Consider the following 27,899-nt stretch of genomic DNA (forward strand, 5'->3'; position numbering starts at 1 on the left):
GACCCCTGATGGGGCAAGGGTTATGCTAGGACAACTGGGAGCATGAGCCCTGCCCGGGAGGGGGGGGGGGGGGCAGGGGGGAAAGGGGAAAGGGTAAAGAGAAAAATATCAGGGAAATGAAGCCTCTGGAGAGCATTCCCCCAAAGCCTCACCGAGGCCGTCCCAAGACCACCCCCGACAGAACCAAACCAAGCCCACTTGCCAGTACCCACGCGCGCAGCCCAACCGGCTGAACCCAGATGCGCTCAACGAATTCCGGCTGCTCCCCGAGCCCTCACCTCTCACTCCTTCTCATCAACCGCAAACCTTCCCCGCGCACGTCTCTTTCCTCGGCTGCAAACGAAGCGAGGCTTACCCGGATGGCGTCATGGTGAGACTTTCGGCCTGGATTTTCCCATTAGTGAAATTTTGCCATTGGCTGCCCGACCTATGTCGCCCTGTAGAACAGCCACGGCAGGGGGCAATGTTCTGATTGGCTGACGAGTGTTGTGCTTGGCTCGCGACAATTAGGAAGGGAAGGGAAAGGAGAGGTGAAGTGAAGGAGGGAGGGAGAGAATTCCGTCTTCTCGATTGGCTGAGGTGCTGACCAGGCGGAATTTCCGATTGGTCAGTTGTACGCTGTTGCTAGGCGGGTGCGACATCACGAGACGGAGCTTCCTCTTTTGATGAGTCGGCTTTAAGGTTCAGTCAGCGTGAAGCGTCGAGCTTTGCTGCGAGCTTGTCCGAGATTCGCAATTGCCCACTCGTTGTTTCTCGGCTTCCCTTCGGCCCTTTCCCTCCCCCAGCACCATGGCTTCAGGATCCGAGTAAGTGTGGGCCGCCCGCTGGCAGGCCGCGGCCTAGGGCTAGTCGTGCTGGGCCTGGTTCGGCCTGCTTCTCCTAATACTGCATCCGCGCTGCGCTGCCCAGGCCGGGCCCGGCGGCGAGCTCGATCCGGCGTTGGTCCCGCTGTGTCATGCAGGCTCTGAGGAGGTGGGAGTGGGGCTGGGAGGGGGATAGGCGGCTCCTCGCGCGCGCCCAGTCAGACGTGTGCCCGTAGGGGGGCCCCACGCGTTGCTGCCCTTGCCCCCTCCCTCGGGCGGGCCTCCCCGGGATGTGTCGAGTCATGAGGGGGGTGAGGCCTGGCTAGGTCGGGCCTGCCGCGGTGGCCTTGGCTGTGGCCTCGCCTGGGGCCGTCCACCCTGGGATAGGCCTCAGCCAGGGAGGGCTTTGTCTTCCAGGTTCCCTGAAAGCGGTGGAGAGGCTGGTGGGGCAGCTACGGGGGAGAGGCACGTCTTGGCCTCCTCCCCACAGGCCCGTAGCTGCCCTCGGGTCGGGGCTAGTATTCGAAGAGGCCGGATATGTTGTGCCGGGCTGGCCGCTGTGGCAGCTGAGGCAGTCGGCTATGTTTTCGTTTCCAGAGTCTTGCCTCACTGTTTTCAGTTCCACGCTGAGGGTCATTTTTTGTGCTCCTTAAAAATAAGTAATGCTGATCTTTCAGCTCCCAGTCTACATGTGCAAGCCACTTCATTGCCATTTGAGAGGAGTAAGAATAGAGCCTGAAGAGAATTTCCAAATCCAAGAATATTTCAAATGACTTGTTGGCCTTGCCAGAGGCACTTTCAGTCCCTTTAGAAAGTGTCCGTGGTGTATCTTCTTTCCTTTTGCAACTCCTGCAAATTAGACCTACTTGGTCCTACTAAATCAGTTCCAGCGAGGTGTGCCAATAGTTTAGTGTTCCTAGTAGAGCTTGTGATGGAAGTGATGGCTTCAAAGACATGTTTTGAGTCTGAGCAAGGTGAACAGTTTCTTTAAAAAGAAATTTCTACTTTTGCAAAGTTGTTCTCACCATGTAGGAATCAACAGAAGTTACTCTGCAACTGGAAAACATTTGCCTTTTTAGTTGTAATTTTTGTGTCAATGCTGTTGGCAGCCATCTTGCTGAACTGAGCTTTAGCACAGAGAGTAGCATTGCAAGAGCTATTAGAGTGTGGTTTCTGAAGAGATTCTCATCTTCATGTGCATACCTGTCTGAAACTGAGGACTTGGCATTTTGAGAGTGGGTGAACTCACTGCTTGGTTGTTATGTGCTGTTTCAGTAAGTGGCTGCAGTCATCAGATGTTTCACTCATTTGCTTCAATGCATAAAATGTTTTATGGATTTTTATTTATTTAATACTTAGATGGGGAAAGTAGTTCAGTCTAGAACATGGATGTTCAGGGCGGTAAGAAACTACTGTCAGGTTTTATCTAGGAAGTAAGTTCATGAGAGTATTGATAAAATGGCACACCAGTATACAAAAGGCATGACTTTTCACTTTTGTTACTGAAGCTGGAATCATTTTGAGTTGGTATTGTATATTTAGCATAGACTTGCAGGAGCAACTTAATTCCCTACTTCATGTGGAGCTTTGGCGATTGGTAGTAATTTTCAGAAGAATCAATAAATACTTTCTGACCTCTTCATACTGTCCACCACAGTGCATAGCTTCTGGGCATTACTGTATGCTGAACAAGGGGAGCTCTGGCACAGAGATAAACAATGAAGTAATATAAGTTGTAAAATGTCCCTCCCCACCTCTTCCCTGTGTCAAATGGGGCTATTGGATTGCTTTACTGAGAGAGAAAGGGGGCTGAGAATGGAAATGGAGAACCCGTTATTGTTGGCCTTTAGGGTGAGTACATATTTGCTTCAGTTTTATTTAAGTCTTATGCTTTAATATGCAAGCTTGGGCATTAGCTGTGCCATTATGTCCTCTTCTGGCTTCTGTCTAGAGTCAGGCTTGATGCAAGCTTAGACTTTCCTTTTAATTCCAAAACAGCTCTGAAGATACATTTTATGTTCAGTTCACCTCTGTTGGGTTAGTGAAAGAAAGGCGAGAGAGAGAGAGAGAAAGTGTGTGAGGGAACTGACAAAAGGGGTGAGTAGAGGGGTTTGCACTAGGCTTTCTGATGGGAAAATTATTGAGGAGCTTTAGGAGTTTCCTAGGTTAGCTCTGTCCTGCACTTTGCTAAATTTTATCAACACATGTAGTTAAGTTGGCAGGAGAGAACCCCAACCCATTCTTTATACTTTCCTGCTTAGTATTTTCAGTTTGGGCTCTCCTTTCCTGATGCATAGATATCTGGGATTGTCTGAGCGTGGTTGAGGTGCACAGACATATTTTCCTTCATCATCTCGGTTACAGTATGAGGAATCCCCAAAGAGATGCAATGAGGACAAATGGTGATGATGATATTCTGAATTGCTACTGGAAAATGGATAGTGCTTTTCTGTCCAAGTCCTTACACTTGTCAGTAGGAGAAATAACATCACTGTCCTGTGTAGCTGTCATGTAATTTCTTAACACCTTTGCTTCTTTGCAGAACTATCAGGCCAGATAACTGAAGCTAACCCCACACATATAGATGTATGCATGCTGTTACTTGGAGACTTTTATTCTGTTTTTGTAATGCCTTCAAGCTTTTCACAGAATCATAAGGGTTGGAAGGGACCTCTGGAGATTGCCAAGGCAGGGCCACCTAGAGCAAGTTACACAGGAATGTGTCTAAGCAGGTTTAGAATGTCTCTGGGAGAGGGAGACTCCACAACCCCCCTGGGCAGCCTGTTCCAGTGCTCTGCCACCCTCAATTTAAATAAGTTCTTCCTCATGTTGAGGTGAAACTTCTTGTGTTTCAGTTTATGGCCATTGCTTCTTGTCCTGTCGCTGGGCACCACTGAAAAGAGTCTAGCACTATCCTCCTGGCACCCACCTTTGAGATATTTGTATGTATTAATGAGATACCCTCCCAGTTTCTTCTTCTAGACTAAACAGGCCCAGCTCCTGCAGTCTCTCCTCATAAAAAAGATGATCAGACCCACGATCATATTTGTGACCTCTGGTGGACCCTCTCCAGTAGCTCCTTGTCTTTCTTGTACTGAGGCGCCCAGAACTGGACACAGTACTTCAGATGTGACCTCACCAGTGTCAAGTAGAAGGGGAGGATCACCTCCCTTGAACTGCTGGCCACACTCCTTCCGATGCACCCCAGGATACTATTGGCCCTCCTGGCTGCAAGGGCATACTGATGGCTCATAGTCAACACAGCATGCACCAATACTCCCAGGTCCTTCTCACCTGACTTGCTCTCTAGTAGGTCAGCCCCCAGCCTGTACTGGTACTTGGGGCTCTTTCTCCCCAGGTGCAGTACCCTACACTTGCCCTTGTTGAACCTATTAAGTTTCTCTCTGCCCAATTCTCCAGCCTCTCAAGGTCCCACTGAGTGGCAGCACAGCCTTCGGGTGTATCAGCCACTGCCCCCCAGCTTTATATCATCAGCAAACTTGCTAAGGGTACACTCTAGTCCTTGCTCAAGGTAACTGATAAGTGAGTTGAATAAGACAAGACCCAGTATTGTTCCCTGGTGAATGCCACCGACTACAAGACTCCAACTGGATTCTGTTCTGCTGATCATAACCCTTTGAACTCTGCCATTCAGCCATTTCTCAAAGCACCTCACAGAGAGAGAGAAAACTATAAAAAAAAAAAAACCAAACAAATGCAAACCAACAGTAAACAGAAGCGTTGCACAATACAATTGCTCACTGCCTCCTGACCGATGCCCAGCCCGACCTGAGCAGTGATCAGTCCCTTCTGTGTGATTCCCCCCAGTTTCTGTACTGGGCATGACATCTGTGGTATGGAATACCTCTTTGTCTAGTTTGGGTCAGGTGTCCTGTCTCTGCTTCCTCCTGGCTTATTGTGCCCCTCCTCACTGGCAGAGCATGAGAGACTAAGGAAGCCCTTGATTGGGGTAAGCATTACTTAGCAACAACTAAAGCCATTGGTGTGTTATCAGCATTGTTCTCAGGCTAAAGCCAAAACACAGCACTGTACCAGCTACTAGGAAGATAAAATTAACTCTATCCCAGCTGAAACCAGGATACCTGACTGTCCTGGGTTCAGCAGTAGCAGTCATTTTTTCTCCTTCTCAGTAGCTGGTGCAGTACTGTTTTTTTTGACTTTCATCCTGGGAACAATGCTGATAACACCAATGTTTTTAGTTGTTGCTAAGTAATGTTTACTCTGACCAAGGGCTTTCTGAGTCTCATGCTCTGCCAGGGAGGAACGGAAGCCAGGAGGAAGCAGAGACAGGACACCTGACCCAAACTAGCCAAAGAGGTATTCCATACCACAGCATGTCATGCCCACGATGGAAAACTGGGGGCAGTTACCCGGAAGGGCTAGATCACTGCTCGGGTCGGGCTGGGTATCAGTTGGCAGGTGGTGAATAGTTGTATTCTCTTCCCTTGTTATTTCTGTTATCATTATTATTATTGGTGGTAGCAGTAGTGGTTTTGTGTTATACCTTAGTTACTGGACTGTTCTTATCTCAACCCATGAGAATTATATTCTTTCGATTCTCCTCCCCATCCCTCCAGGAGTGGGGGGAGGAAGGGGGGGGGAGTGAGTGAGTGGATGCGTAGTTTCCGGGTTGCCGGCTGGGCTTAAACCACGACACCGACAATGTGTTCTTTTTCAGTTTTCTTATTGTGCTTTTAGTTTTCCTGGAAATCCCAGAACTTTTAAGGCTTTACCAGGACCGCATATTAGGTTAAAGATGGAATTCATGAGCTCCTTCTAGATGTGTCCAGCAGTCTGTCTTGTGTCTTTTTAGGTTTAGAGAATGGATCTGTAACATCTCACATGGTTATTGAAAGGGATGGTTGTCAATTTCTTACCTCTTGCACTCTTTAATCAAGAGAGGAAAAAGGCTGGCAGTCCTGGAAAGACATGTTTTACAACTTCTGTTGTTAATTTAAAATAATGTTGCCTTTCATTTATGACATATTTCCTATGCTGCCAGGGCTTATGCAAAGCTTGAAAATCTTTTGGAAACAAGCTGGTTGCTCTCATAAGCTTGCTTGGTGGTGTTCCCCCTTTTACATGACAAAGAAAGGAGTCAATACCATGTAGTCTGTTTTGGAAAAATCTTTTTTGAGGGGTAGGGGGACCTTGGTTAACATAACACTCTGTAGGTATATTACCTCTCTCTGATACACTTAAAAATGCAGTAAGCATGCCAAGTAATGCAGTGTTGCCACAGTCTGTGTTCATGCTGTGTAGCTGCTTGCTCTGCAACCACTCAAGGTTTAATTTCTGGTTATTTTTTTCCATAAAACATTGAAATTGAGCCGAAGTGTATGGCCAACGCTGATGTCCACAAAGCTTCCTACTCTTTGCTGATGCTTGCTGCTTGCTTAGGACAAAGGAAGACTTTTTGTGTTCTTTTTGGTGAGAATCAAACCAAACCGTGTCAAGTTTTCTATTCTGACATTAGTCACTGGCACATCTGGACTACTTTGAGAGAGTAGTCAGATGCCCACCAGGGGAAGTTACAAGAGTCTGCTGCTGTTGTGGCTGGCTGATGTACAACTTCCAGGAGCTCCTTTGGGAATCAGTTGGTTCAAGTTTATTTCATGAAGTGAATTGATTGCTGTATTAGATTTTGAAGTAAATAATTTGCCTTTCTTCCATTTCCTTGATGTTTGATGTGTTCCCTTTTGCCAAGGCAAATGAATTATCTGTCCTATATCTTGTGGCATAGTGGGCTAGAACTGCAGTGACTCCTGTGAAGGTATTATGGAAAGGTGCTTTTATATATATATATATAAAAATCATGAACACTTGAATATTTCTACTGGCTTGCTAGGTTTAACTAATAGGCATTGACAGGCTAAACTCTTACAACTCTTCCTGTCAGGGGAGCTGCATCATTGTCTTTTAATTCCCCTATTTATTTGGGATTTGACATGAAATAGAATTGAACTTTTCTTTTGGTGGTGGTGGTTACATGTGATTTCAGATGAGTCTGACTAATTCTTTTGGGCAAAACATCTTACAGTCAGCAACATCTCACTGATCGCTTCATAGCTATTTCCATTTGAGGCTAGTAAAGTAGTTATATTTAGTGACAGAAAATATTCTGCTTTGAACTCCTGAAACTGATGCCTAGAAATAATATTCTTCTTTGTCTTACAAACAGTAATAGTTTCTGAAAGACAAGACAACAAAGAAGCGGGTAGAAAATGGAGAACAAAACAGTGGGGTGGCTGGAAAGGGGGGAGCAATATTACTTGGACTCATTAACTTCTGTTTTCTTTGCCAGTTCTAAAGCGGATGACTTATCAACTGCAATTCTGAAGCAGAAGAACAGGCCAAATCGGTTAATTGTTGATGAAGCCATCAATGAAGACAACAGTGTTGTGTCACTGTCCCAGGTGTGTAATCTATAAAAGCAAAGCATTTAATCTGGTAATATGCAAGCTGTTGCTGTCTATTAATTTGAGTTGTAACTTTTCAACATGAATCTAAGTATTTGTGTCAGAAGCTGCAGCAGTTACAAGTGAGGGAGGTGGGTTGTCTTGTTTTCTAACACTCTTCCATGATAAAATATATTTTGATTCTCAACTTTTAGGTTTCAGATGAATTTATGCCCTTAGTCTGGCTTCAGGATTAGCTCTTGACTGGTGTAGTGGGAGCCTCTGCCTTTATAGATCTAGTATATTGCTTCCAAGATATAATTCTACAAAGTCAAGTAACTCTCCTTCAAATGCTTGAATTCTTGTTTTGTCAAAAGCTTGTTCTATGCTGTTATTGTTTGCAGGCAAAAATGGATGAATTGCAGCTGTTCAGGGGAGACACTGTTCTGCTAAAAGGAAAGAAGAGGAGAGAAGCAGTCTGTATTGTTCTGTCAGATGATACTTGCTCAGATGAAAAGATTCGCATGAATAGGGTTGTTCGTAACAACCTGAGAGTGCGCCTGGGTGACGTGATCAGGTTAGAACTCGTTTGCTAACTTGCATATCCCTGTGTGTCCTAAATAATTTGTGCATTGGGTCCAAAATGATTTGGTCTGTAGCAGAGATGGAGCCTGCAGGAATTATTCTTACATCTTCCAGAGGAGATCACCGAAATCTGTTCAAGCGTGTGTCTTGTAGATTAGTACTAAAAAATTTATGCTAAAGATTCTTGAAGTCTCTTCAGGACCTTCATGAGCCCAGGTCCTGTCATTAAATTAAGTTGTTCTATTACCCCACTGTTGTCACAGTCATCTTCCCAAATTTACTTTGTTAAATGAATTCACAAATTTTTCATGTCTAAATTTTTTATGTCTACAAAGTTAACTGTGGAAAGCTGTAAGCAACATTGTAATTGATCCCACAGTAGGGTTAGCTCAAGCACTGAGCTGCCCTATGACAAACAGAAGTTAAAACTTGCTAGAAGTGAGTGACAGAAACGTGAAGCAGTCAAATAGCAAGATTAAAAGTCCTCTAGGGTTGTTTATATTCCAATTTTTGTTATAAAATAATTTTAAAATTAGGAATGCTTTGACATTGTTGCAGGAATTTTGTGCAGCATTTGCAGAAGGTAGTGGGAAAGCACTGAAGTAAACATCTTGGTTTATAGGAGGCAGATTCCATTCTATGATGGGAGTGGGGAGGTGGGAAACGTGAGCATTTCTTAAATACAAAAAAGCTAATTTGCAGGCTTAAATATGTGAGGGTTGAACATCTTCCTAATCTGGAATATTGTGCATGTTCTGGGAAAATTTGAGCCTGGTTTCTGACACTAGACTTCCTGGGGTGATATCTGGAATAATCTTTAAATGCCAAATGTGTTTCATGTGAACTTTGTAGAGGAGAGGAACAAGTCTATTCCACCTGTCTCTCTACTGCTAGAAAATGCAAGTTTTAAACACCACTGTAGTTGGAAAAGAACAGTGCTTTGAGCCAGTCTGGATTTAAAATAAAAGTGAATCCTTACTTTAACCTGATGTGACATTACTGTTGGAATAATTTCTAGTGTGACAGTTGTGCACTCCCCTTCTGAGACTGTCTGTAGTGGTTCTTAGCATTCCAGATGTGTTACTGGTTGTCTTAGCTTTGTTGCAAGGGTCAGAAAATTCATACCTCTTACCCTCAAAGTTTTTCTTGCTGATCTTTAAGTACTTACTGTGTGACTTTCTGTGGCCTGATTTCTGCCAAAATCCAGGCTCATGCATTAATTGCTTCCTGCTTGTAGTCTGTAAACTTTTCCTTCTAGGGCAGTCTGTCTTTTCCTTTACTCTTCTGCTGTATCCTCTCTGTAAAGCATGTGGTAAAAGACTCTATTAAGAGTCTCAAACAAAGTAGCATATGAGAAGTTGCATGCTCAACTGCAGTTCCATGTAGGCTTTTCTTAGCTGTCAAACCCAATTGAGCTTTCTGCCTCTGCCACAGCTTGGTACTCTGAGGTTTTGCTACAGTAGGCTGTTTGCCTACACTGTAAAATAATAGCTGAAATTTTGATTTAGAGAGAGACCCAACCCTGTACCAACCCTTACAGTTGGTTCAGCAGTAGCTCCTTGTTGAAACAAAAGTTAGCTTATGCCTCTCACAGGTCTTGAGGCTACATTAGTAATTTGTAAATGTGCCTTGGGGATGGTGAGGGGGGCTACAAAAAAGCAGGGGGTAGGAAGAAAGTATGAGACTCCCCAGCAGTTTTGGGTAGGGCTGAGAGGAGTGAAGGAGTTAAGGCATGTGTTGTCAATATTAATGCTCTGATGGGCATGATTTTTGCCCTGTCAGCATTGTTATGCAGGCAGGAAGCCTCACCAGGGCGTTGGAGGGGCTTTGCTGGCATTTGTACTGGCTTGGGAAGGGACATCACTGTCTTTTCCAGACTAGGGTATATGTCCAGGATGATACGGTTAACTGGAGTTTTCTTCTGTTGCAGCATCCAGCCTTGCCCAGATGTGAAATATGGCAAACGTATACATGTGCTGCCAATTGATGACACAGTAGAAGGGATCACAGGGAATCTGTTTGAAGTCTATCTCAAGCCATACTTCCTGGAAGCATACAGACCTATCAGGAAAGGTAATAGGCCCTGTTATTAAAGTCCTGGTAGGCAGCGATTGTGGGCTAGTACTGAGACTGAATAAAGAGAATTTCTAGAAGCTTGCACAGATCTCCACAAAGCATTAGACTGACATCTGAAAAGCGAGACTTTCCTGGTGCTGGTTTAATTTTTTCCTAATCTTCAGAAGAAAGGGTAATATCTGTTGCTGACTGGCAGAGCATCTTGATAGTTCTCTTACAGTTTTTTTGCTACATGGGATGGGAGAGCATTAGAAAAGGTTCAGGTAGAACCTCTGTTTAATGAGATTTTTCTCCACTTGATGGGATTGTGGAGTTGCCTGAATATTAATCAGTTGACTAGATATACTTGCTGGCACCCTGACTAAATTCACTTTTTCAAAGTAATTTAATAACTGGGAGAGTGCATAAAAAAACAAATATACTTTTAGAGTAATGCTAGTAGCACTTCTGCTGGAACAAATAGATCCTGATGGTGGAGTTTGAGATCCTTAGGGAGGCTAGGAGGGTGTGCGGCAAGCTGGCTACCTTGGACTTCAGGAGAGTGGATTTTGGAAACTTGAGGAATCTGCCTAGTGGAGTACCATGGGATAAAACCCTGGAGGGAAGAGGGGTCCAAGAAAGCTGGTTAATATTCAAGGATAACTTCCTCCAAGCTCAGGAGCGATGCATCCTGACAAAGAGAAAGTCAGACAGGAACACCAGGAGGCCTGCGTGGATGAACAAGGAGCTCCTGGAGAAACTCCAGTGTAAAAAGGAGGCCTACAGAGGGTGGAAGCAAGGACGGGTAGACTGGGAAGAACAAAGAAATAGTTGAAGCAGCCAGGGATTAGGTTAGGAAAGCTAAAACCCTGACAGAACTCAATCTGGCCAGGGACATTAAGGGCAACAAGAAAAGCTTCTGTAGGTACATTGAGGATAAAAGGAAGATGAGGGAAAATGTGGGCCCTCTCCATAAGGAAATGGGAGACCTAGTTACTTGGGACATGGAGAAGGCTGAGGTACTCAATGACTTTTTTGCCTTGGTCTTCACCAGCAAGAGCTCCAGCCATACTGCCCATGTTGCAGAAGGCAGGGACTGGGAGACTAAAGAATCACACACTGTAGGAGAAGATCAAGTTTGAGATCATCTAAGAAACCTGAAGGTGCACAAGTCCATGGGACCTGATTGAGATGCATCTGTGGGTCCTGAGGGAACTGGCAGATGTAGTTGACAAGCCATTATCCATCATATTTGAGAAGTTGTGGCAGTCTGTTGAAGTTCCTGCTGACTGGAAAAGGAAATATAACCCCCATTTTTCAGAAGGAAAAGGAAGACCCAGGGAACTACAGCCCAGTTAGTCTCACTTTGGTGCCTGGCAAGATCATGGAGCAGATCCTCCTGGAAACCATGCTAAGGTACATGGAAAATAAGGGAGTGATTGGTGCCATCCAACATGGCTTCATTAAGGGCAAGTCATGCCTGACCAATTTGGTGGCCTTCTAAGATGGGGCCATGGCATTGGTGGGTAAGGGAAAAGCAACTGATGTCATCTGCCTGCACTTGTGCAAGGCATTTGACACTGTCCCACATGACATCCTTGTCTCTGAACTGGAGAGGCATGGATTTGATGGATGGACCACTTGGTGGATAAGGAGTTGGCTGGATTGTTGCACTCAGAGTTGTGGTCAATAACTCGATGTCCAAGTGTAGATCAGTGACTAGTGGTGTCTCTTGGGGGTCAGTGTTGGGACCGATCCTGTTCAACATCTTTGTCAGCAACATGGACAGTGGGATTGAGTGCGCCCTCAGCAAGTTTGCTGATGACACTAAGCTGTGTGATTTGGTTGATACACTGGAGGTAAGGGATGCCATCCAGAGGGACCTTGACAAGCTTGAGAGGTGGGCCAGCGCAAACCTCATGAAGTTCAACAAGGCCAAGTGCGAGGTCTTACACCTGGGTCAGGGCAATCCCAAGCACAAATACAGGCTGAGATGAGAATGGATTGAGAGCAACCCTGAGGAGAAAGACTTGGGGTGCTGGTTGATGAGAAGCACAACATGAGCCAGCAGGGTGTGCTCATAGCCCAGAAAGCAACCATGTCCTAGGCTGCATCAAAAGAAGTGTGACCAGCAGGTCAAGGGAGGCAATTCTTCCTTCCATTGTGCTCTTGTGAGACCCCACTTGGAGTACTGTGTTCAGCTCTGGGGGCCCCAGCGCAAGAGGGATGCAGACCTACTTGATCCAGTCCACAGGAGGCCATGAAAATGCCCTGAGGGCTAGAGCACCTCTTCTATGGAGACAGGCTGAGAGAGCTGAGCATGTTCAGCCTGGAGAAGGCTCTGGGGACACCTTATAACAGTCTTCCAATACCTAAAAGGGGGCAACAAGAAATCTGGAGAGGAACTTTTGACAAGGGCCTGTAGGGACGGGACAAGGGGGAATGGCTTTAAACTGACAGAGATTGAGATGAGATTTTAGGAAAAAATTCTTTAGTATGAGGGTGGTGAGGCGCTGGCACAGGGTGCCCAGAGAAGTTGTGGCTGCCCCATCCCTGCAAGTGTTCAAGGCCAGGTTGGATGGAGCTTTGAGCAACCTGGTCTAGTGGAAAATGTTCCTGTCCGTAGCAGGGGGTTAGAACTGGATGATCTTTAAGGTCCCTTCCAACCCAAACCATTCTGTGATTCTTTGACTCTAATACAGTATAGACACCAGTTGAAATTATACAGGTTCTATAGCCCAGTTTAACCAGGAGTCATAGTGCAGTATTATATATAATTCTGCTTCTGGAGGCAATTAGTAACAACTAGTTATAACAATTATTTTTTTTTTTATTAAGTTGGGCCTTTTTGCCTGTTTTAGAAATGCTAAATTGAAACTGAGTGGAAAAGAAATGTTATTCCTTGTGTTTATATTCTATTTAAGCAGTGTTCTTTCCTGTTGTGTGCTGGTTTTGTTTGCTGTTTGTTTCTGGATGAAATTTGAGAACTTCAGGTGCTTGGGTAGTTACAGTACATGCAGCTTTTGAGTTAGGAATGCAGAGCAGTGTTAAAAATGCCAGTAGTATATGTCTATGTAACCCACTTCCTAGTCCTCTGTGGCTGCTAGTAGTATAAGGGTTGACATTTTTCAGACATCTGTTGCAGCAGGCTACTGAAGTGTGGGGTTTTACAGGTGACATCTTCTTAGTGCGTGGAGGGATGCGTGCAGTGGAGTTCAAAGTGGTGGAGACAGATCCAAGTCCTTACTGCATTGTGGCTCCAGACACAGTGATCCATTGTGAAGGAGAGCCCATCAAACGAGAGGTGAGCAGAATCCTGCTGTGTGGTTCTACTGAGTCCCCCCATCTGAAATCTGTTTTAGTGTCAGTCCTTGAGAGCAGCAGTGTTTGCAGTTCCTGTTTTGGCATTTTGCGTATTTAATATAATGATTAAAACATCTGGTTTCAGGTGATGAGCTGCTGCTGAAGGTAGCCAGAGAAATGGGCTTCCCGTATCCTTCCTTAGATGCTGAGAAAGCACCAATGCTTAGGTTTGCTAAAGAGATTCTATACTTTGGCAGTAGCTGGCTTTGCATCTGCTTCCCGATATCTCATTCTGTACTTAGATTCATCTTTTAATTCTAAAGTTCCCTCAGTCCATAGCAGGGAGTGCTAAATTTCATGCCATGTGAAAATAAAGCAATTAGTACTTTTTCAGTGAGAAACTTGAAATCTCTAAATGGTTTTTAATATTTTTATTATTATTCCCCCCCAGTCCCTTAAGGTATCTAGCCTTGAGTGTACCAACCTTGAGGCAGCCTGAGTGGATTGTCTGTCAGGTCTTGGCCACCTTACTGTTACAGAGTAGGAAATCTGAAAGAAATGAGCCAAGGTGGTTGTATAGTTCATAAAGTAAGTTCCTTTTTACTACCTGCAAGTCAGGGTGAATGATGATTTGTAGTTAACTACCTTGTGGAAAAATCACCTCTCTTTGACACTTGTGAGACTATGACTGGGCACTGGGTGAGTCCAGTTTGGGCTCTTCAGGACACAGCAGAGACAGATGGGATCAAGTTCAGCCAAGGAATGAAGGAGAAGCAGCTGGGAGAGTGGGTTGATGCATCATGGAAAAGGGAAGGCAGAGGCAGGCTTACTGGCAGCTGCCTGATGGGAAGGGGTAGATAAACAGGCTCTTGAGAGAGCTGTGCGCAGGGGCAGGACTAGAGGCAATGGCACAAGCTGGATCAAGGGAAATTCCCAATAGATATTGGGAAAAAGACTTCCCCAAACCCTGGAGCAAGGTCCAGAGAGGGCAGGAATCTCCAGACCTGGAGACCTTCAGTGCTTGATAGAGCCAGACCCTGAGCAACCTGCTTTGAAGTAGTAGTTCCTGTTTGTGGGGCTTGGACTGAAACCCCTCTGAGATTCCAGGCTGTGTTGTTTTATCATTTTAGTGTTGCCTAATGTTACAGATAACAAAGGCCAGTAGAGATCTGGACAGCCAAATGAATGGATACTGAAAGAGTTGGTTACAGTTGGTCTTATCTGCACATCTGGATCTTAACATTTTCTCTTAATTTGAGACAGTCCCAAATGAAAACACTATGTTGAGGAACTCTATGGTAGCTGGGGTATGTCAAGTAATTAGAAATATCACTTGGAGTTTAAAGAATAAGTATATTTTATACTGGGCTTCATTGTCTATTGTTATCTTTGTTAACCACATCAGAAGGTTTCAGAGCTTGTTTTACTCTGGAGTCTGTAGGGAACCTGGCAGTAGAGGCTTTTATTCAAGAGGATATGCTTCAGTGAGGTGTAGGCATGTGCAGGCATTTCCCTTTGCATGTCTGGGAAGGGAGAACTAAGAAACAATTGTAGAAGACACCAGGAAGACTTGAAAGTGAGAATCTCAAGACAGCAAAGAAATAGCAGCAAACAAAAACCCACATTCCTGGGTTCTATAGACTGGAAGGGGTTATTGAAGTATTGTTTTCACTCAAATGTTTCCTTCTGGGTAGGATGAAGAAGAGTCACTGAATGAAGTGGGCTATGATGACATTGGTGGCTGCCGGAAGCAGCTGGCTCAAATCAAAGAGATGGTTGAACTTCCCCTCCGACACCCTGCACTCTTTAAGGCCATAGGGGTGAAGGTAAGTCCCCATGTGCACCATGTGGGTGAGTGGGCTGGCCCTTGTGGATGACTTTTGATGTTAGAGGTTTACAAGATATGGGAGGGGAAGAAGTAATTTGGGTGTTGCTGGTTTTGTTTTTTTTGGTTTTGTGTTGTGATTGTTTGTTGTTTGTTTTTTTTGGGGGGGGAGGTAGTGTTTGCTTTGTTTTGTTTTAATGCTAGTGTTAGGAAAGTATTTCCTTACATGTTTTGGACACATTAAAGTACTGGCAACTTGCAAAGCAGAGGGATACTTTGAATCAGTGCTGTCATTTATTGGCAAGGTTTTTGTTTGCGAGTCATGCAAAGTAGTGAAGGTGTTGATTAGCAGTGCTGGGATGACAGCTGTTGCATGAGTTTGCATCACGGTTTTGGACTGGCTTTATCAAATGCTTAGTATTTCACTGTGAAGGTACTTAGACATTCAGATACTAGCTCTTCACCTAAGTTCTTTGCCTTTGTCCTCAGCCTCCACGTGGGATCCTGCTGTATGGTCCTCCTGGAACTGGTAAAACACTGATTGCCCGAGCAGTGGCCAATGAAACAGGGGCTTTCTTCTTCCTGATCAATGGTAAGTTTTGTGGCTGCTTTGGCCCCAGGTCTGCTGTGTACTCATTCATCCATCTCATAATGAATGGTATTAATAGGGATTGAAGAGCCACGTATTATCCCTGACATCCTTCCTTACCTCTTTGAAGTGTGCTCTGGGGATACTTGGAGGCCATTTGTGTGGAAGTATCTGTAGTGGCACTTCCCTTAAGCTAGACTTGTTTTGTAGCAGGCTGGTTGGAAAGACAAATTTGTGATGCAGGGACTTGGAGTTTGTCTGGTTGAGTGTTCATTTATGTTGGTGAAGGCAGAGCTAGGAATGAAGTGGGTGAGATTGTTCTGTATGGGTGCAGGACACTGGTTTCTGTTGCTGTCAGCAGGTATTTGGAAAAGGAGTAGTGCTGGTTTTCTGATTTCAGTCACTTAAACCCATGAAGGTCAAAGCAAAGGAGTACATGGCACAGCATAGCAGTGAGCAGTGGTAGGAAAGTGACTTGCTTTATATCTCAAGATGTGCTTGAGAACCTGAACGTGCACAAGTCCATGGGACCTGATGAAATCCATCTGCAGGTCCTGAAGGAGCTGGCAAATGAAGTTGCTAAGCCACTGGCCATCATATTTGAAAAATCATGGCAGTCAGGTAAAGTTCCCAATGACTGGAAAAAGGGAAATATAATTCCCATTTTCAAGAAGGGGAAAGTGGATGACCCAGGGAACTACAGACCGGGAAGTCTTACCTCTGTGCCTTGCCAAATCTTGGAGCAGATCCTCCTGGAAGGCATGCTAAGGCACATGAAAAACAACAAGGTGCTGGGTGACAGCCATCATGGCTTTACTAAGGGGAGATCCTGCCTGACCAATTTGGTGGCCTTCTGTGGTGGGGCTACAGAACTGATGAACAGGGGTAGAGCAGTTGACGTCATCTACCTGGACTTGTGCAAAGCGTTCGACACTGTCTGGCATGACATCCTTGTCTCTAAATTGGAGAGACATCAATTTGATGGATGGACCACTTGGTGGATAAAGAACTGGCTGGATGGCTTCAGGCGAAGAGTTGTGGTCAATGGCTCAATGTACAGCTGGAGACCAGTAACAAGTGGTGTCCCTCAGGGGTCGGTGTTGGGACTGGTCTTGTTCAACATCTTTGCTGGTGACATGGACGGTGGTATTGAGTGTGGCCTCAGCTAGTTTGCCAATGACACCAAGCTGTGTGGTTCGGTTGATACGCTGGAGGGAAGGAATGCCATCCAGAGGGACATTGACATGCTTGTGAGGTGGGCTGATGCCAACCTTATGAAGTTTAAACATGACAAGTGCAATGTCCTACACCTGGGTTGAAGCAATCCCAGGCACAGCTACAAGTTGGGCAAAGAAGAGATTCAGAGCAGCCCTGCAGAGAAGGACTTGGGGATGTTGGTTGATGAGAAAATGAACATGTGCAGGCAGTGTGCACTCGCAGCCCAGAAAGCCAACTGTATCCTGGGCTGCATCAAAAGGAGGGTGACCAGCAGGTTGAAGGAGGTGATCCTGCCCCTCTACTCTGCTCTTGTGAGTCCTCACTTGGAGCACTTTGTACAGTTCTAGTATCCTGAACATAAAAAGGACATGGCCCTCCTTTGGACTTGTTCCAACAGTTCCATGAGGATGATCAGGGGACTGGAGCACCTCCTGTATGAAGAGAGACTGAGAAAGTTGGGGCTGTTTAGCCTGGAGAAGAGAAGGCTGTGTGGAGACCTCATAGCAGCCTTTCAGTGTCTGAAGGGGGCTTATAAGGATGCTGGGGAGGGACTCTTCATTAGGGACTGTAGTGATAGGACAAGGGGTAATGGGTTAAAACTTAAACAGGGGAAGTTTAGATTGGATATAAGGAGGAAATTCTTTCCTGTTAGGGTGGTGAGGCACTGGACCAGGTTTCCCTGGGGAGCTGTGAATGCTCCATCCCTGGCAGTGTTCAAGGCCAGGTTGGATAGTCTTGGGTGACATGGTTTAGCGTGAGATGTCCCTGCCCATGGCAGGGAGGTTAGAACTAGATGATCTTAAGTTTTTTTCCAACTCTAAGTATTCTATGATTCTGTGTCAGATGTAAATGGACCATTTCTAACCATATGTTGCTCTTGTCATATACTTTCCAAGTGTGCGGAAGGTGTCACTGCATGTCAGTGAGCCGGACAGTACTTTAGAAATTGTTCTTTTATTGTGTAATAAAAATAACATTGTCAGAATTAATGATGTGTTCTCTGTCTGTTGGTCCCAAGCCTAGAGCTGCAGGCAGTGTTGTAGATTGAGCTGCTATGAATTGGCATGTTACTTGTAATGAAACACTCTTAGTACCTGCCTTTACAGTGGCTCTGCAGCTGGTGCCCTTTAGTCAGCTAGTGGCTTTGCACTCCTGAGGGTCAAGTTTCTTTTTCTTGGATCTCTTAGAAGCATACTTTTCATTTGCTTTGGCTTGAAATATAGATACTCCCATGTGAACATTGTACTAAAAAAAATTCAGCTGCATGCCTTGCAGCTAACTGCCTCTCTTCTGGGTGCCACAGTGCTGTTATTCTCTTTCAGGTCCTGAGATCATGAGCAAGCTGGCTGGTGAGTCTGAGAGTAACCTGAGGAAAGCCTTTGAAGAAGCAGAGAAGAATGCTCCTGCCATCATCTTCATTGATGAACTAGATGCCATTGCTCCTAAGAGAGAGAAGGTAAAGAAAGCCTGTAGAAAGTAAAGGAGTACATCTTTTTTGGTAGTGGCTGATGTGAATCTTCATTTGGCTACAGCGTAAAGTAGTATTTAACTTAATGCTTGAGTTCACTTGAGTGTCAGAAGTTGGATATTGGAACAATCTGATCTATTTCATGTTTGTTGTATCGGTCTGCTCTGGTACAGTACTAGCTCCTGTGCTGTGTTTTAGAGGTTTTGGTCTAATAATTACTTTCTCTCTCCATAGACACATGGAGAGGTGGAACGTCGCATAGTGTCTCAGCTGTTGACTCTTATGGATGGACTGAAACAGAGAGCACATGTGATTGTCATGGCAGCTACCAACAGGCCAAACAGCATTGACCCAGCACTCAGGCGATTCGGTAACCACAATTGCTTTTTTGTTTGCTTGTTTTGGGGTTGTGTTGGTTTTTTTTGGGGGGGGGGGGTGTTTTGATTTTTTTTTTGTTTGTTTGTTTGTTGAGCGTGTTGGTGTGTTTTTTTTTTTTTTTTTTGTATGTGTGTAATAGATATTTTGTTATGAGCTATGCTTCAGGGGCCTTGGAAAGTTTGAGCAGAAATTAATATTAAACATTATCTGTGTGTTACATTAAACTATTGAATTGTCTCCAGCTACTTGTTTGAAATTCATTTCTAGGCTTCCAGCCTTGGGTATCATTTTCTGTGCTTTATTAGGTTAGAACTTGTAGAAATAACAAAATACTTCGCGGACTGCACACTTTTTCACTTCATCAATTAAGCGAGGCTATTTCACGACTAAACACTTAATGTCTCGGGTTGCAGAAGGCTCTGAATTGTCCAATTCCTCTTTTGATTGATGAGAAGACTGGTAGTTTCTGAGATTCAGGTTTTTGAAACTTTGCAGTGTGAATGATCAATTGGTAAAGTCATGTTTGAGGGGAAAAAATGGCCTCTTAAATGTGTAGTGAGGTGTTTGAATGCACAGCTATGGCTAGAGGAAAATGATAGGTGTACATACCTTAGTTAATATTGCAGTAATATGTAGGTTTCCTGCCTCCCCAGATATTGGGGCAATTCATATTTTTCACCACTTGGGTACTGCTATGAAAGTTCTGAAAAATTAAGTCTTGGTATTTGTGTGTTTCTCCTCTGTGCGGAGGACACAAAGGTAGAAATAAACAAAAATGTCTCATGGTATGTTGGTTAGGGGAAGCATATTTTCTATAAATGAGTCTCAGGGGAGGGGAAGCAAAACAGAAAACATCTGTGTTTGTATAATCTTGAACTCTGGTTTATATAGTAGTCTCCCTTTCCCTAAATGGTTAAAGCCTTTCCTCCTTCCCTAATCTGACTCTGCTGCTGTGCTGATAAATGCTGCAGAGAAACTCAAAGCTCTGGCATTTTCTGAAATCATATGTGTTTGTGGCTCATCATCATGTTCCTCTGTCAGAGGAAGGCGGCAGCAGCTGCAGAACCTTTAGTTCACAGAATCAGCAGCTCAACATATGTTTTGTATTCCCCAGGTCGTTTTGATAGAGAGGTAGATATCGGCATCCCAGATGCCACTGGGCGCCTGGAGATCCTGCAGATCCACACAAAAAATATGAAACTGGCTGATGATGTGGATCTGGAACAGGTGAGTAGCATGCTCTTAGGAAAGCTTGTCTCTGCTCATTTAGGACAACATGAAACTGGGCAAGTGTATGATCTCTGGGCTTCCTTCTAACTAGTTTACCAGTGACCAAAAATCCTCACTTACTAGTGAAGAATGGCATGACCAAGTGAAATGTGTGTCAGTCCAGTCTGGAAGTGCCTGTCCTCCTGGATTTGTTTGCTGTGTCATTTTCTTTAAAAATAAAGCAAGCCTCAAACAGTGCTTCACAGAGCTGGGTGAACATTATGGTGATACTGGATGGTTACTGTAATCTCTGTCCTGAATGAAGAACTGCAGTCCTTAGAGTTATCTTTCTGCACACCATCTGAATTCCAGTTGCAGCTTTGATCTAAATAGGAGGTGGAACAGCAGTGTCTTTGCCTGTTAAATATGTGATGGCACTTGTCTTGAATTTGCAGCAGAGCACTGATGCTCCTGTCCTGTGTTTTGTTTCACCTCTGGGTGAGTGACCAAACCATTGCCTTTGCAGAGTGCTTGCTTGTATCCGTGTGAGTCATAGTGCTCCTCTTTCAGGTGGCGAATGAGACTCATGGCCATGTTGGTGCTGACTTGGCTGCTCTTTGCTCAGAAGCTGCTCTTCAGGCTATCAGAAAGAAAATGGATCTCATAGACCTAGAAGATGAAACTATTGATGCTGAAGTGATGAACTCGCTGGCTGTGACCATGGATGACTTCAGGGTAATGCAGGAGCACCCCTTTCTTTTGGGTGCAGTGTCTAATTGCTTATCTGAAGTGTGTGAACATAACGTGTTATAATTTATATAATGCTGTTTCCTCTAATGATAGTGGGCTCTGAGCCAGAGCAATCCTTCTGCTCTTCGGGAGACTGTGGTGGAGGTGCCACAAGTTACCTGGGAAGATATTGGTGGTTTAGAAGATGTAAAGAGAGAACTCCAGGAACTTGTACAGGTAGGGGTTTCCAACAGTTTTTCCTAGTCGGATTGAAAAATAATTTTATAATAAAATTCAGAAACTCTCCACATTGCTGTTTGGGCTGTGAACAGGGTAAATGCAGAGTTTTTATGGTATTTTCTTGTAATGGACTGAAAATACCATGCTGTTCCATCTTAGTAAACTTTAGCAGAGGAAGGTGCTGGGAGGCAGCATTAGGCTTTCCTTAGCTGAGTCTACAGTGGCATCTTGGGTGGGTGTTTTGCTACATGCAGAAATGACAGCAGTTCTGCTTCTCTTAAGTGGAGACCAGCAGTGGGACCACTGCTGAGAATCTTGTTACATGATGGCTTTATATGCCAGAAAGTGGATGAAAATTCTCATACCAAGAGCCCCTGAAGTGCTTTCCAATCAGTGTTAGCATAGGGACAGGTGAGAAGTAATTTTGAAGCCTCCTATGGAAGGAGAGACTAGAACAAAGTCATGAATGGTTTGTAGAAACTTCTAGTGCCTGCCAGTGTTGGGTGGTTTGGATTTGATATGCCCCTGCTTTCAATTGGCACTGTATAAACAGCCTGTCTGTGAATAAAAGAATCTACTTTTCAGTCTTAATTTTCTGGCGTTAAAATCATTGTATATCTCTGACTTTATTGTAGAGAATAAATGCTCACATTAGACATCTTGCCTGTCTCTGGAGGGCAGAGCAAATGGGTTAGATAATGAGCTGTTACCTTTTGCTTCTGCAGGGCAGAGTGAAGCTGAGGTTAAATGTGCTGGAAAACTACCTGAACTGGTACTTAGTTTGTAGGTGGAAGTAGACTGTTTAAGGCAGCTTTACAATTTAGCTGTGGTGCTTTTCAAACCAATGTCCATTTAAAATTTCCAGTGGCACTGAGCAGGCAGAATCTTGTGCTTAACCTAACAGAAATATCACAGTGTTTCTGGTAGGAGCAGAAACAAAACTGATCTAGTAAAAGATGTCCCTGCCTATGGCAGGGAAGAGGTTGAACTAGATGATCTTTGAAGGTCCCTTCCAACCTAAACCATTCTGTGATTCTAAGGTACAGACCTGTTCTGGCTCATTGAGAGGTTTTTGTTTGGTTTGTTCCTGTTCAGTATCCTGTGGAGCACCCAGACAAGTTCCTCAAATTTGGCATGACCCCATCAAAAGGGGTTCTGTTCTATGGGCCACCTGGCTGTGGTAAGACGCTGCTAGCCAAAGCCATTGCTAATGAATGCCAGGCAAACTTCATTTCCATCAAGGGGCCAGAATTGCTCACCATGTGGTTTGGCGAGTCTGAAGCTAATGTGCGTGAGATCTTTGACAAGGTAAGTGTATCTTCTACTCCTTGTACTACGTTTGTGCTGAGATACCCCCAAAGCATTGTCTCTGATGCACCTGTCTTACTGGCCTAGTTCTTTGTGTATTTTGTGTTTTCCCCACTTGCACCAAGAGCAGAGGCTGCTTTCCTGATGTTAGGGAATTAATTCTCTTTGGCAACATAACTATTTAAATAAATAATCCTGCTGTAATTTGTATCTGTTGTTGCAGGATGATAAATGTCCCAGTATCTTAGCAGTGAGGCTAGCATTAGGATGGCATAGATATTCTCCACGTCCCTGAAAACTTACTTTGGCACCTCATTAACCATCACCTACATACTTTCAAAGCATACTATGGGTTCTTATTTTTCTGTAGATGGACTTGCATGATCACTGTAGGTCCCTTTCAGCTGAAATATTCTATTCCATTCTTGTCTTGAAATATATATAGCTTGGAAAGGAGCTCACTCCTACTGCCCAGTTACCCCATAGATAGTGTGACCTCCTGTCCCAGAAGGTACCTGCATGGATTATCTTGAGAATCCTCACTCCTGTGGTCAGGGAAGGTGCTGAAAGCAAAATTGTAAGGAGAGTGAGGGAGAAAAATTTAAATTGAGAGGGAAGCTCAGAGGCCATTGGGTCAAGCTATTTATCCAGAGCAGGAAGACAACTTGGAAATTGGGGCCTCATGTTCTGAACATGTGCTAAGGCTGGAGAATCCCTGATCTCTTTAGGCCTTGTGCTAGTATTTGAGCTCTTTCTAAAGATTTTTTCCTTATTTCTAACTGAAATTTTCTTTGCAGTCATTTGTGCCTGTGCTCTTTCATCTTTTTACTGTGCATCTTGAAGAAGGATCTGGCTCCCTTTTTCCTATATCTATCCATTAGATAGCTGAAGACAATGATTGGATTTCCCCCTTCCATTTCATATATCTCACCTACTGATACTTGAGTGCCTAAATAACCAGTTGACATCCCCAGATCTTGCAAGGAGAGTTCTGGTCCAGGCAGTTTAGCTCCAGCTTTTCCTCTAGGCATTGGAGTTACCACCCTTCTGCTTGTTTTATAATGCTCCTAACTTTGGGGAAATTCATCTTGTTGCCAAGGAGAGTTTAATTGAGGGCTTGTGTGGCAGGAGACTGTTTTGGAGCAGTTCCTTCAAGCTCTCCTTGAAGCAGCAATGCTCTGGTACTCCCCTGAGCTGCTTTAATGGTAGGGTAGGCTTAGTGTGATATCAGCATACTCTTTGCTGGGTGGTATTAACATGGAGTAATAGTTTCCGGTTGCTTTTTGCAGGCCCGCCAAGCAGCCCCTTGTGTGCTCTTCTTCGATGAGCTAGACTCCATCGCAAAGGCTCGAGGTGGGAATATTGGCGATGGTGGTGGTGCTGCAGACCGTGTCATCAACCAGATTCTGACAGAGATGGATGGCATGTCCACCAAGAAAAATGTCTTCATCATTGGTGCCACCAACAGGCCAGACATCATTGACCCAGCCATCTTGCGCCCTGGCCGCCTGGATCAGCTCATCTACATCCCCTTGCCTGATGAGAAGTCCCGGGTGGCTATTCTTAAAGCCAACCTGAGGAAATCACCAGTTGCCAAGGTAGGACCTGCACCCTGACCATGTCTGACTTGGGTTTCCTGTGTGCTGCATGTGCTCTTCACAAGCTGGGGATAGAGTAGAGGGCTGGTGACTGCTCCATGCAGTACAGAGCTGGGAAGCTTTCAGTCCCTGAAGGATGGAAATTAAGAGTTAGGGAGAGGCTTGAGCTCTGAGACTAGGTATTAGGTGTGTAAGCATAGCAGGTCTTTATCATAATGTAGAGTTCTGCCCATGATGTGGAAACAGGAAAGCCTGTTATGGCAAGATGGAAAATATTCTCGTACTCTGAAAGAAAGGTAAATGTAAAAAAATGGGTAGGAAATGGAAATTGAAGAGGTACCATTGGAGTTAATTGTTGCTGAACTCCGTCATAGGCAAGAGCTGTTTCCCTTGCCTGGGGAGCAGGCAATAATGCAACTGATGGTTAATCAGGAAAAGCAGTCAAGTTGAGAGCTCAAGCTCTTTCATGCTAAGCTTATCTTTTTAGGTCCTGTTGGGAAGGAAAGCTTCAGAGGTCACAGTACTACTCCCTTGATTGAGGGGAAGGAGGAGGAGGTTGGTTATCTTGGTCTGCCTGTGGCACATCTCAGTTTCCAGTCTGTTTCATTTGACTTCTAATGCTGAGACCTGAGCAAATCGTATCCTAAATCCACACATCAACCTGCCTCTTCTTGAGTGTGAACAGTGCAGAAGCATTCTCCTCCTCTACTCTGCTCTTGTGAGACCCCCCTCCCCCCACAGTTCTGTGTCCAGCTCTGGGGCAACAATACAAGAGGGACATGAAGCTGTTGGAGCAAGTCCAGTGGAGGGCATGGAGATACTTTGAGGGCTGGAGCACCTCTCCTATGAGGAAAGGCTGAGAGAGCTGGGCTTGTTCAGCCTGGAAAAAAGAAGGCTCTGGGGAGACTTATTGTAGCCTTACAGTACTTAAAGGGGACCTACAGGAAAGATGGGGAGGGACTCTTTCTCAGGGTGTGTAGTGGTAGGATGAGGAGTAATGGTTTCAAAGTGAAAGAGGGTAGATTATATTAGATATTAGGAAGAAATTCTTTACTATGAGGGTGGTGAGGCACTGGCCAGAGAAGCTGTGGCTGCCCCATCCCTGGCAGTGTTCAAGGCCAATTTGGATGGAGCTTGGAGCAACCTGGTCTAGTGGAAGGTGTCCCTGTCCATGGCAGGGGGTAGGAACTGGATGATCTTTAAGGTCCCTTCCAACCCAAACCATCCTGTGATTTACAGCTGCTTCTCAGGGTCTTGCTGGGTGTGTGGGGAGTGTGGCCTGCCTTTCTATGTGGTTAAGTTTTTTTCCCCAAAAGCAAGAGCCTTTTATCAGCTCATCTTTTCCAAATTGGCCAAAGTTAAGGTAGCATGTTGATACCCTGGGATTTAAAGACCCCCCTTCGTTGCATGAGGGTGCAAGGTGTAAAGGACAGGCATCTCTTTGGTTTGGGATATTTTTTTTGTTTTGTTGATTTGTTGGTTTTGTGTGTGTGTGTTGTTTGGATTTTGTTGTTTGTTTGGGTTTTGGTTTCTTTTTGGTTTTGTTTTTTGTTTGTTTTGGGTTGGTTTTTTTTTGTCTGCTTGCATTTTGGTGGGTTTTCTGGGTTTTGGTTGGTTGGTTTTGATTGTTTGTGTGTGGTTTTGGGTTTGGTGGGTTTTTGTTTTGTTTTTGTTTTGTTTTGTTTTTTTATTAGGATGTTGACCTGGATTTCTTAGCTAAGATGACCAATGGCTTTTCGGGGGCTGACCTGACAGAAATTTGCCAGCGTGCCTGCAAACTGGCCATCCGTGAGTCCATTGAGAGTGAGATCAGACGAGAACGAGAGAGGCAGACCAACCCTTCTGCCATGGTGAGTGGGGCACTCTGAGCTTTCCATGAGACAAGGCAGCTCACCTCTGCTCATGTATGAGACGGGATATGTTTCTGTCCATAATCCTCAGATAGGGATGAGTGGGCTCTCGGCATAGAGCATGGAGCTGGAGCATTTTGTTCTCATCTTGTGGGTGCTTGAGGCCCTCCTGGGGTGCCTCATTGTCAGCATTGCTCAGAAGGCCCCTGCTGCAGCTCAGTCTGCCCCAGTGTCCCCTACTTTGGTGGGTGTTGGAGCATCCTGGCCTAGAGGGAGGATGGGAGCAGCTGTTGGGCTGCAGAATTTGGGCACACAGCTCACCTGGGCCCTCTGTCCCACTGCAGGAAGTGGAGGAGGATGACCCAGTTCCTGAGATCCGCCGGGATCACTTTGAGGAGGCCATGCGCTTTGCTCGACGCTCTGTCAGTGACAATGACATCAGGAAATACGAGATGTTTGCACAGACTCTACAGCAGAGCCGTGGCTTTGGCAGCTTCAGGTAACCATAGGGGGAGGGCAGTATAGCTCAGCCAGCCCCAGAACAGAGTACTGAGACAGCTTTCTGCTGGATTCTGGGTAACAAATTCCCTCTTCCACTGCATTTTCCCATTCTCCCCAGCATGTACAGCAGCTAGCTGAGCATGTAGCAGGTGTAGGCTGTGCTGCAGGTTGGTTGTAACTGCTCTGTTAGTGCTCCTGAAGTCTGTCAACTTTCTTCCTTTAACATGAGTGACATCCAGCAGCTGTTTAAGCCTTTTGTGTGACTTGCCATAAGGCCTCATCCCATTTCTCCTGCCTATCCTACTTGGCACTGGGGTGTTGGTGTGGAGGGGAGGTCATTGTGCTGAACTTTTTGAGGAGGCTTTTGAACAGCATCTCTTCTCCCCTTCTGCACCACTGCATACAGGTTCCCATCAGGTAACCAGGGCAGTGCTGGTCCAAGCCAAGGCACAGGAGGCAACAGCGGGGGCAACGTGTACAGTGAAGACAATGATGATGATCTCTACGGTTAACTTGCTGTCTGTCCTCTGTGGACCAAACCCTACATCAGGCCACATTGTACAGGAAAAAAAATCCAGTGTTCAGTGAACTCTTAGGTTCTTCATTCCTCAGTTAGAATGGTGTAAGCTGCATGTCAGACTTTGTATGGGGGATGTTTTCTGCAAACATAAATCCAGACCAGTGTTCAGTTGGGAGGCAGACAGTGTATTAACAAGGAGGGGAACCAACTTAAATTCTCAGAAATTTCCATTTTAGTTTATGTGGCAGAATCAGCAGCTTTAATAAAGAGTATAATGCTAGCCTGTATAAAAAAAAAAACACAACCCTACAAAAACAATAAAAAAATCCCATGAAACTCTAAGCAGGCCCTTGCAATTCCTTTGTGGGGGACTGGTGCAGTGTAGTTTCTGCTGCCTGTTAACCCTGTGTCTCACATGCTTTCTGAGCACTCCTCAGTCTGGTAGATCCCATCTATGTGTGTTTCCCTGGTGCGTTTGAGGTTGCTCTTCATTCTTATGCCTCTTAGCCCATTAACAGAAGAAATTGTTTTGGCAGTTTTCTCCCCTGCCCTAATTGACAAGAAGCACTAAGTAAGAGAGGTAGCAGATATCTCTTGCTTCTCTGATGCTGGCCCTGAGCTGTCAGGTCTCCTGCTGGTTTGGCTCCTCTGCAACAAAGAACTTGTCTAGCACTCCCTGTTTCATCTGCTCTGCCTGAAGGCAGGCACAAGGGGAGCTCTTAGGCTGTCTCTGGAGTTTGTGATCAGGGAAGAGGGTAGCTTCTGATGCTGCAGCAGCACTGCTTATCAGGCTCTGTGGAGAGACTTCCTCCTTCCTCTGCACTGTTTCATGTATGCCTTTGGGTTTCTGATGGCAAGCATGGCTCTCTGCTGCCAGCTTGACCCTTGTTGTGCCTCATACTCAGTGGTTGGGTTCCAATTGTGGTTCTTATCCTTTTCTACTTAGAGGTTGCTGCCTTGATCCTTGGTTTATTTTCTCTTCTCTGAACTTAAAAATGGGCTACTGCTGTACTTCAGTGTTTTTGTGTGAGAGATGGCCTGGGTCTGGTCCTGTCACGCACACAGGAGCAGTTGTGGCAGGCTGGATATGGAGAGCCTGTTTGAGGCAATGACCATCGGATGCACAAAATGGCCATGTGCTATTAGCTTTTTCTTTTTTGTGTTTTGGGGGGGGGGGGGAGGAGCAGGGTAGCAGTAACCAAGGGCTTCTGTAAAGAGGCTTAAATGTAGATCATGTGGCAGAAGGGTGTCTTAGGCCTTTGGGCTGAACCACACTGAGGCAGGAATTGTGCAGGGCCTGG

At 45.1% G+C, this 27,899-nt stretch overlaps 1 protein-coding gene across 1 annotated transcript; it reads left to right on the top strand.

Annotated features, from left to right (window-relative positions):
• The first annotated feature begins 608 nt into the window (after nt 1–608).
• On the top strand, nt 609–26,940 carry LOC133282376 (transitional endoplasmic reticulum ATPase-like). Its single transcript, XM_061478394.1, has 17 exons — nt 609–806; nt 7,129–7,240; nt 7,627–7,799; nt 9,738–9,880; nt 13,036–13,166; nt 14,860–14,991; nt 15,480–15,582; nt 18,120–18,253; nt 18,500–18,635; nt 19,758–19,870; nt 20,423–20,587; nt 20,696–20,818; nt 21,917–22,129; nt 23,419–23,727; nt 25,422–25,577; nt 25,922–26,076; nt 26,485–26,940. Exons 1-17 carry the CDS (start codon nt 790–792, stop codon nt 26,588–26,590), a joined length of 2,421 nt encoding a protein of 806 aa, XP_061334378.1. The 5' UTR covers nt 609–789; the 3' UTR covers nt 26,591–26,940.
• Nucleotides 26,941–27,899: the final 959 nt, after the last annotated feature.

Source organism: Pezoporus flaviventris, unplaced genomic scaffold (genome assembly GCF_033815535.1).
Source record: "Pezoporus flaviventris isolate CSIRO_AGI_PZ_B2104156 unplaced genomic scaffold, CSIRO_AGI_Pfla_v1 ptg000121l, whole genome shotgun sequence".
Lineage (NCBI taxonomy): Eukaryota > Metazoa > Chordata > Aves > Psittaciformes > Psittacidae > Pezoporus > Pezoporus flaviventris.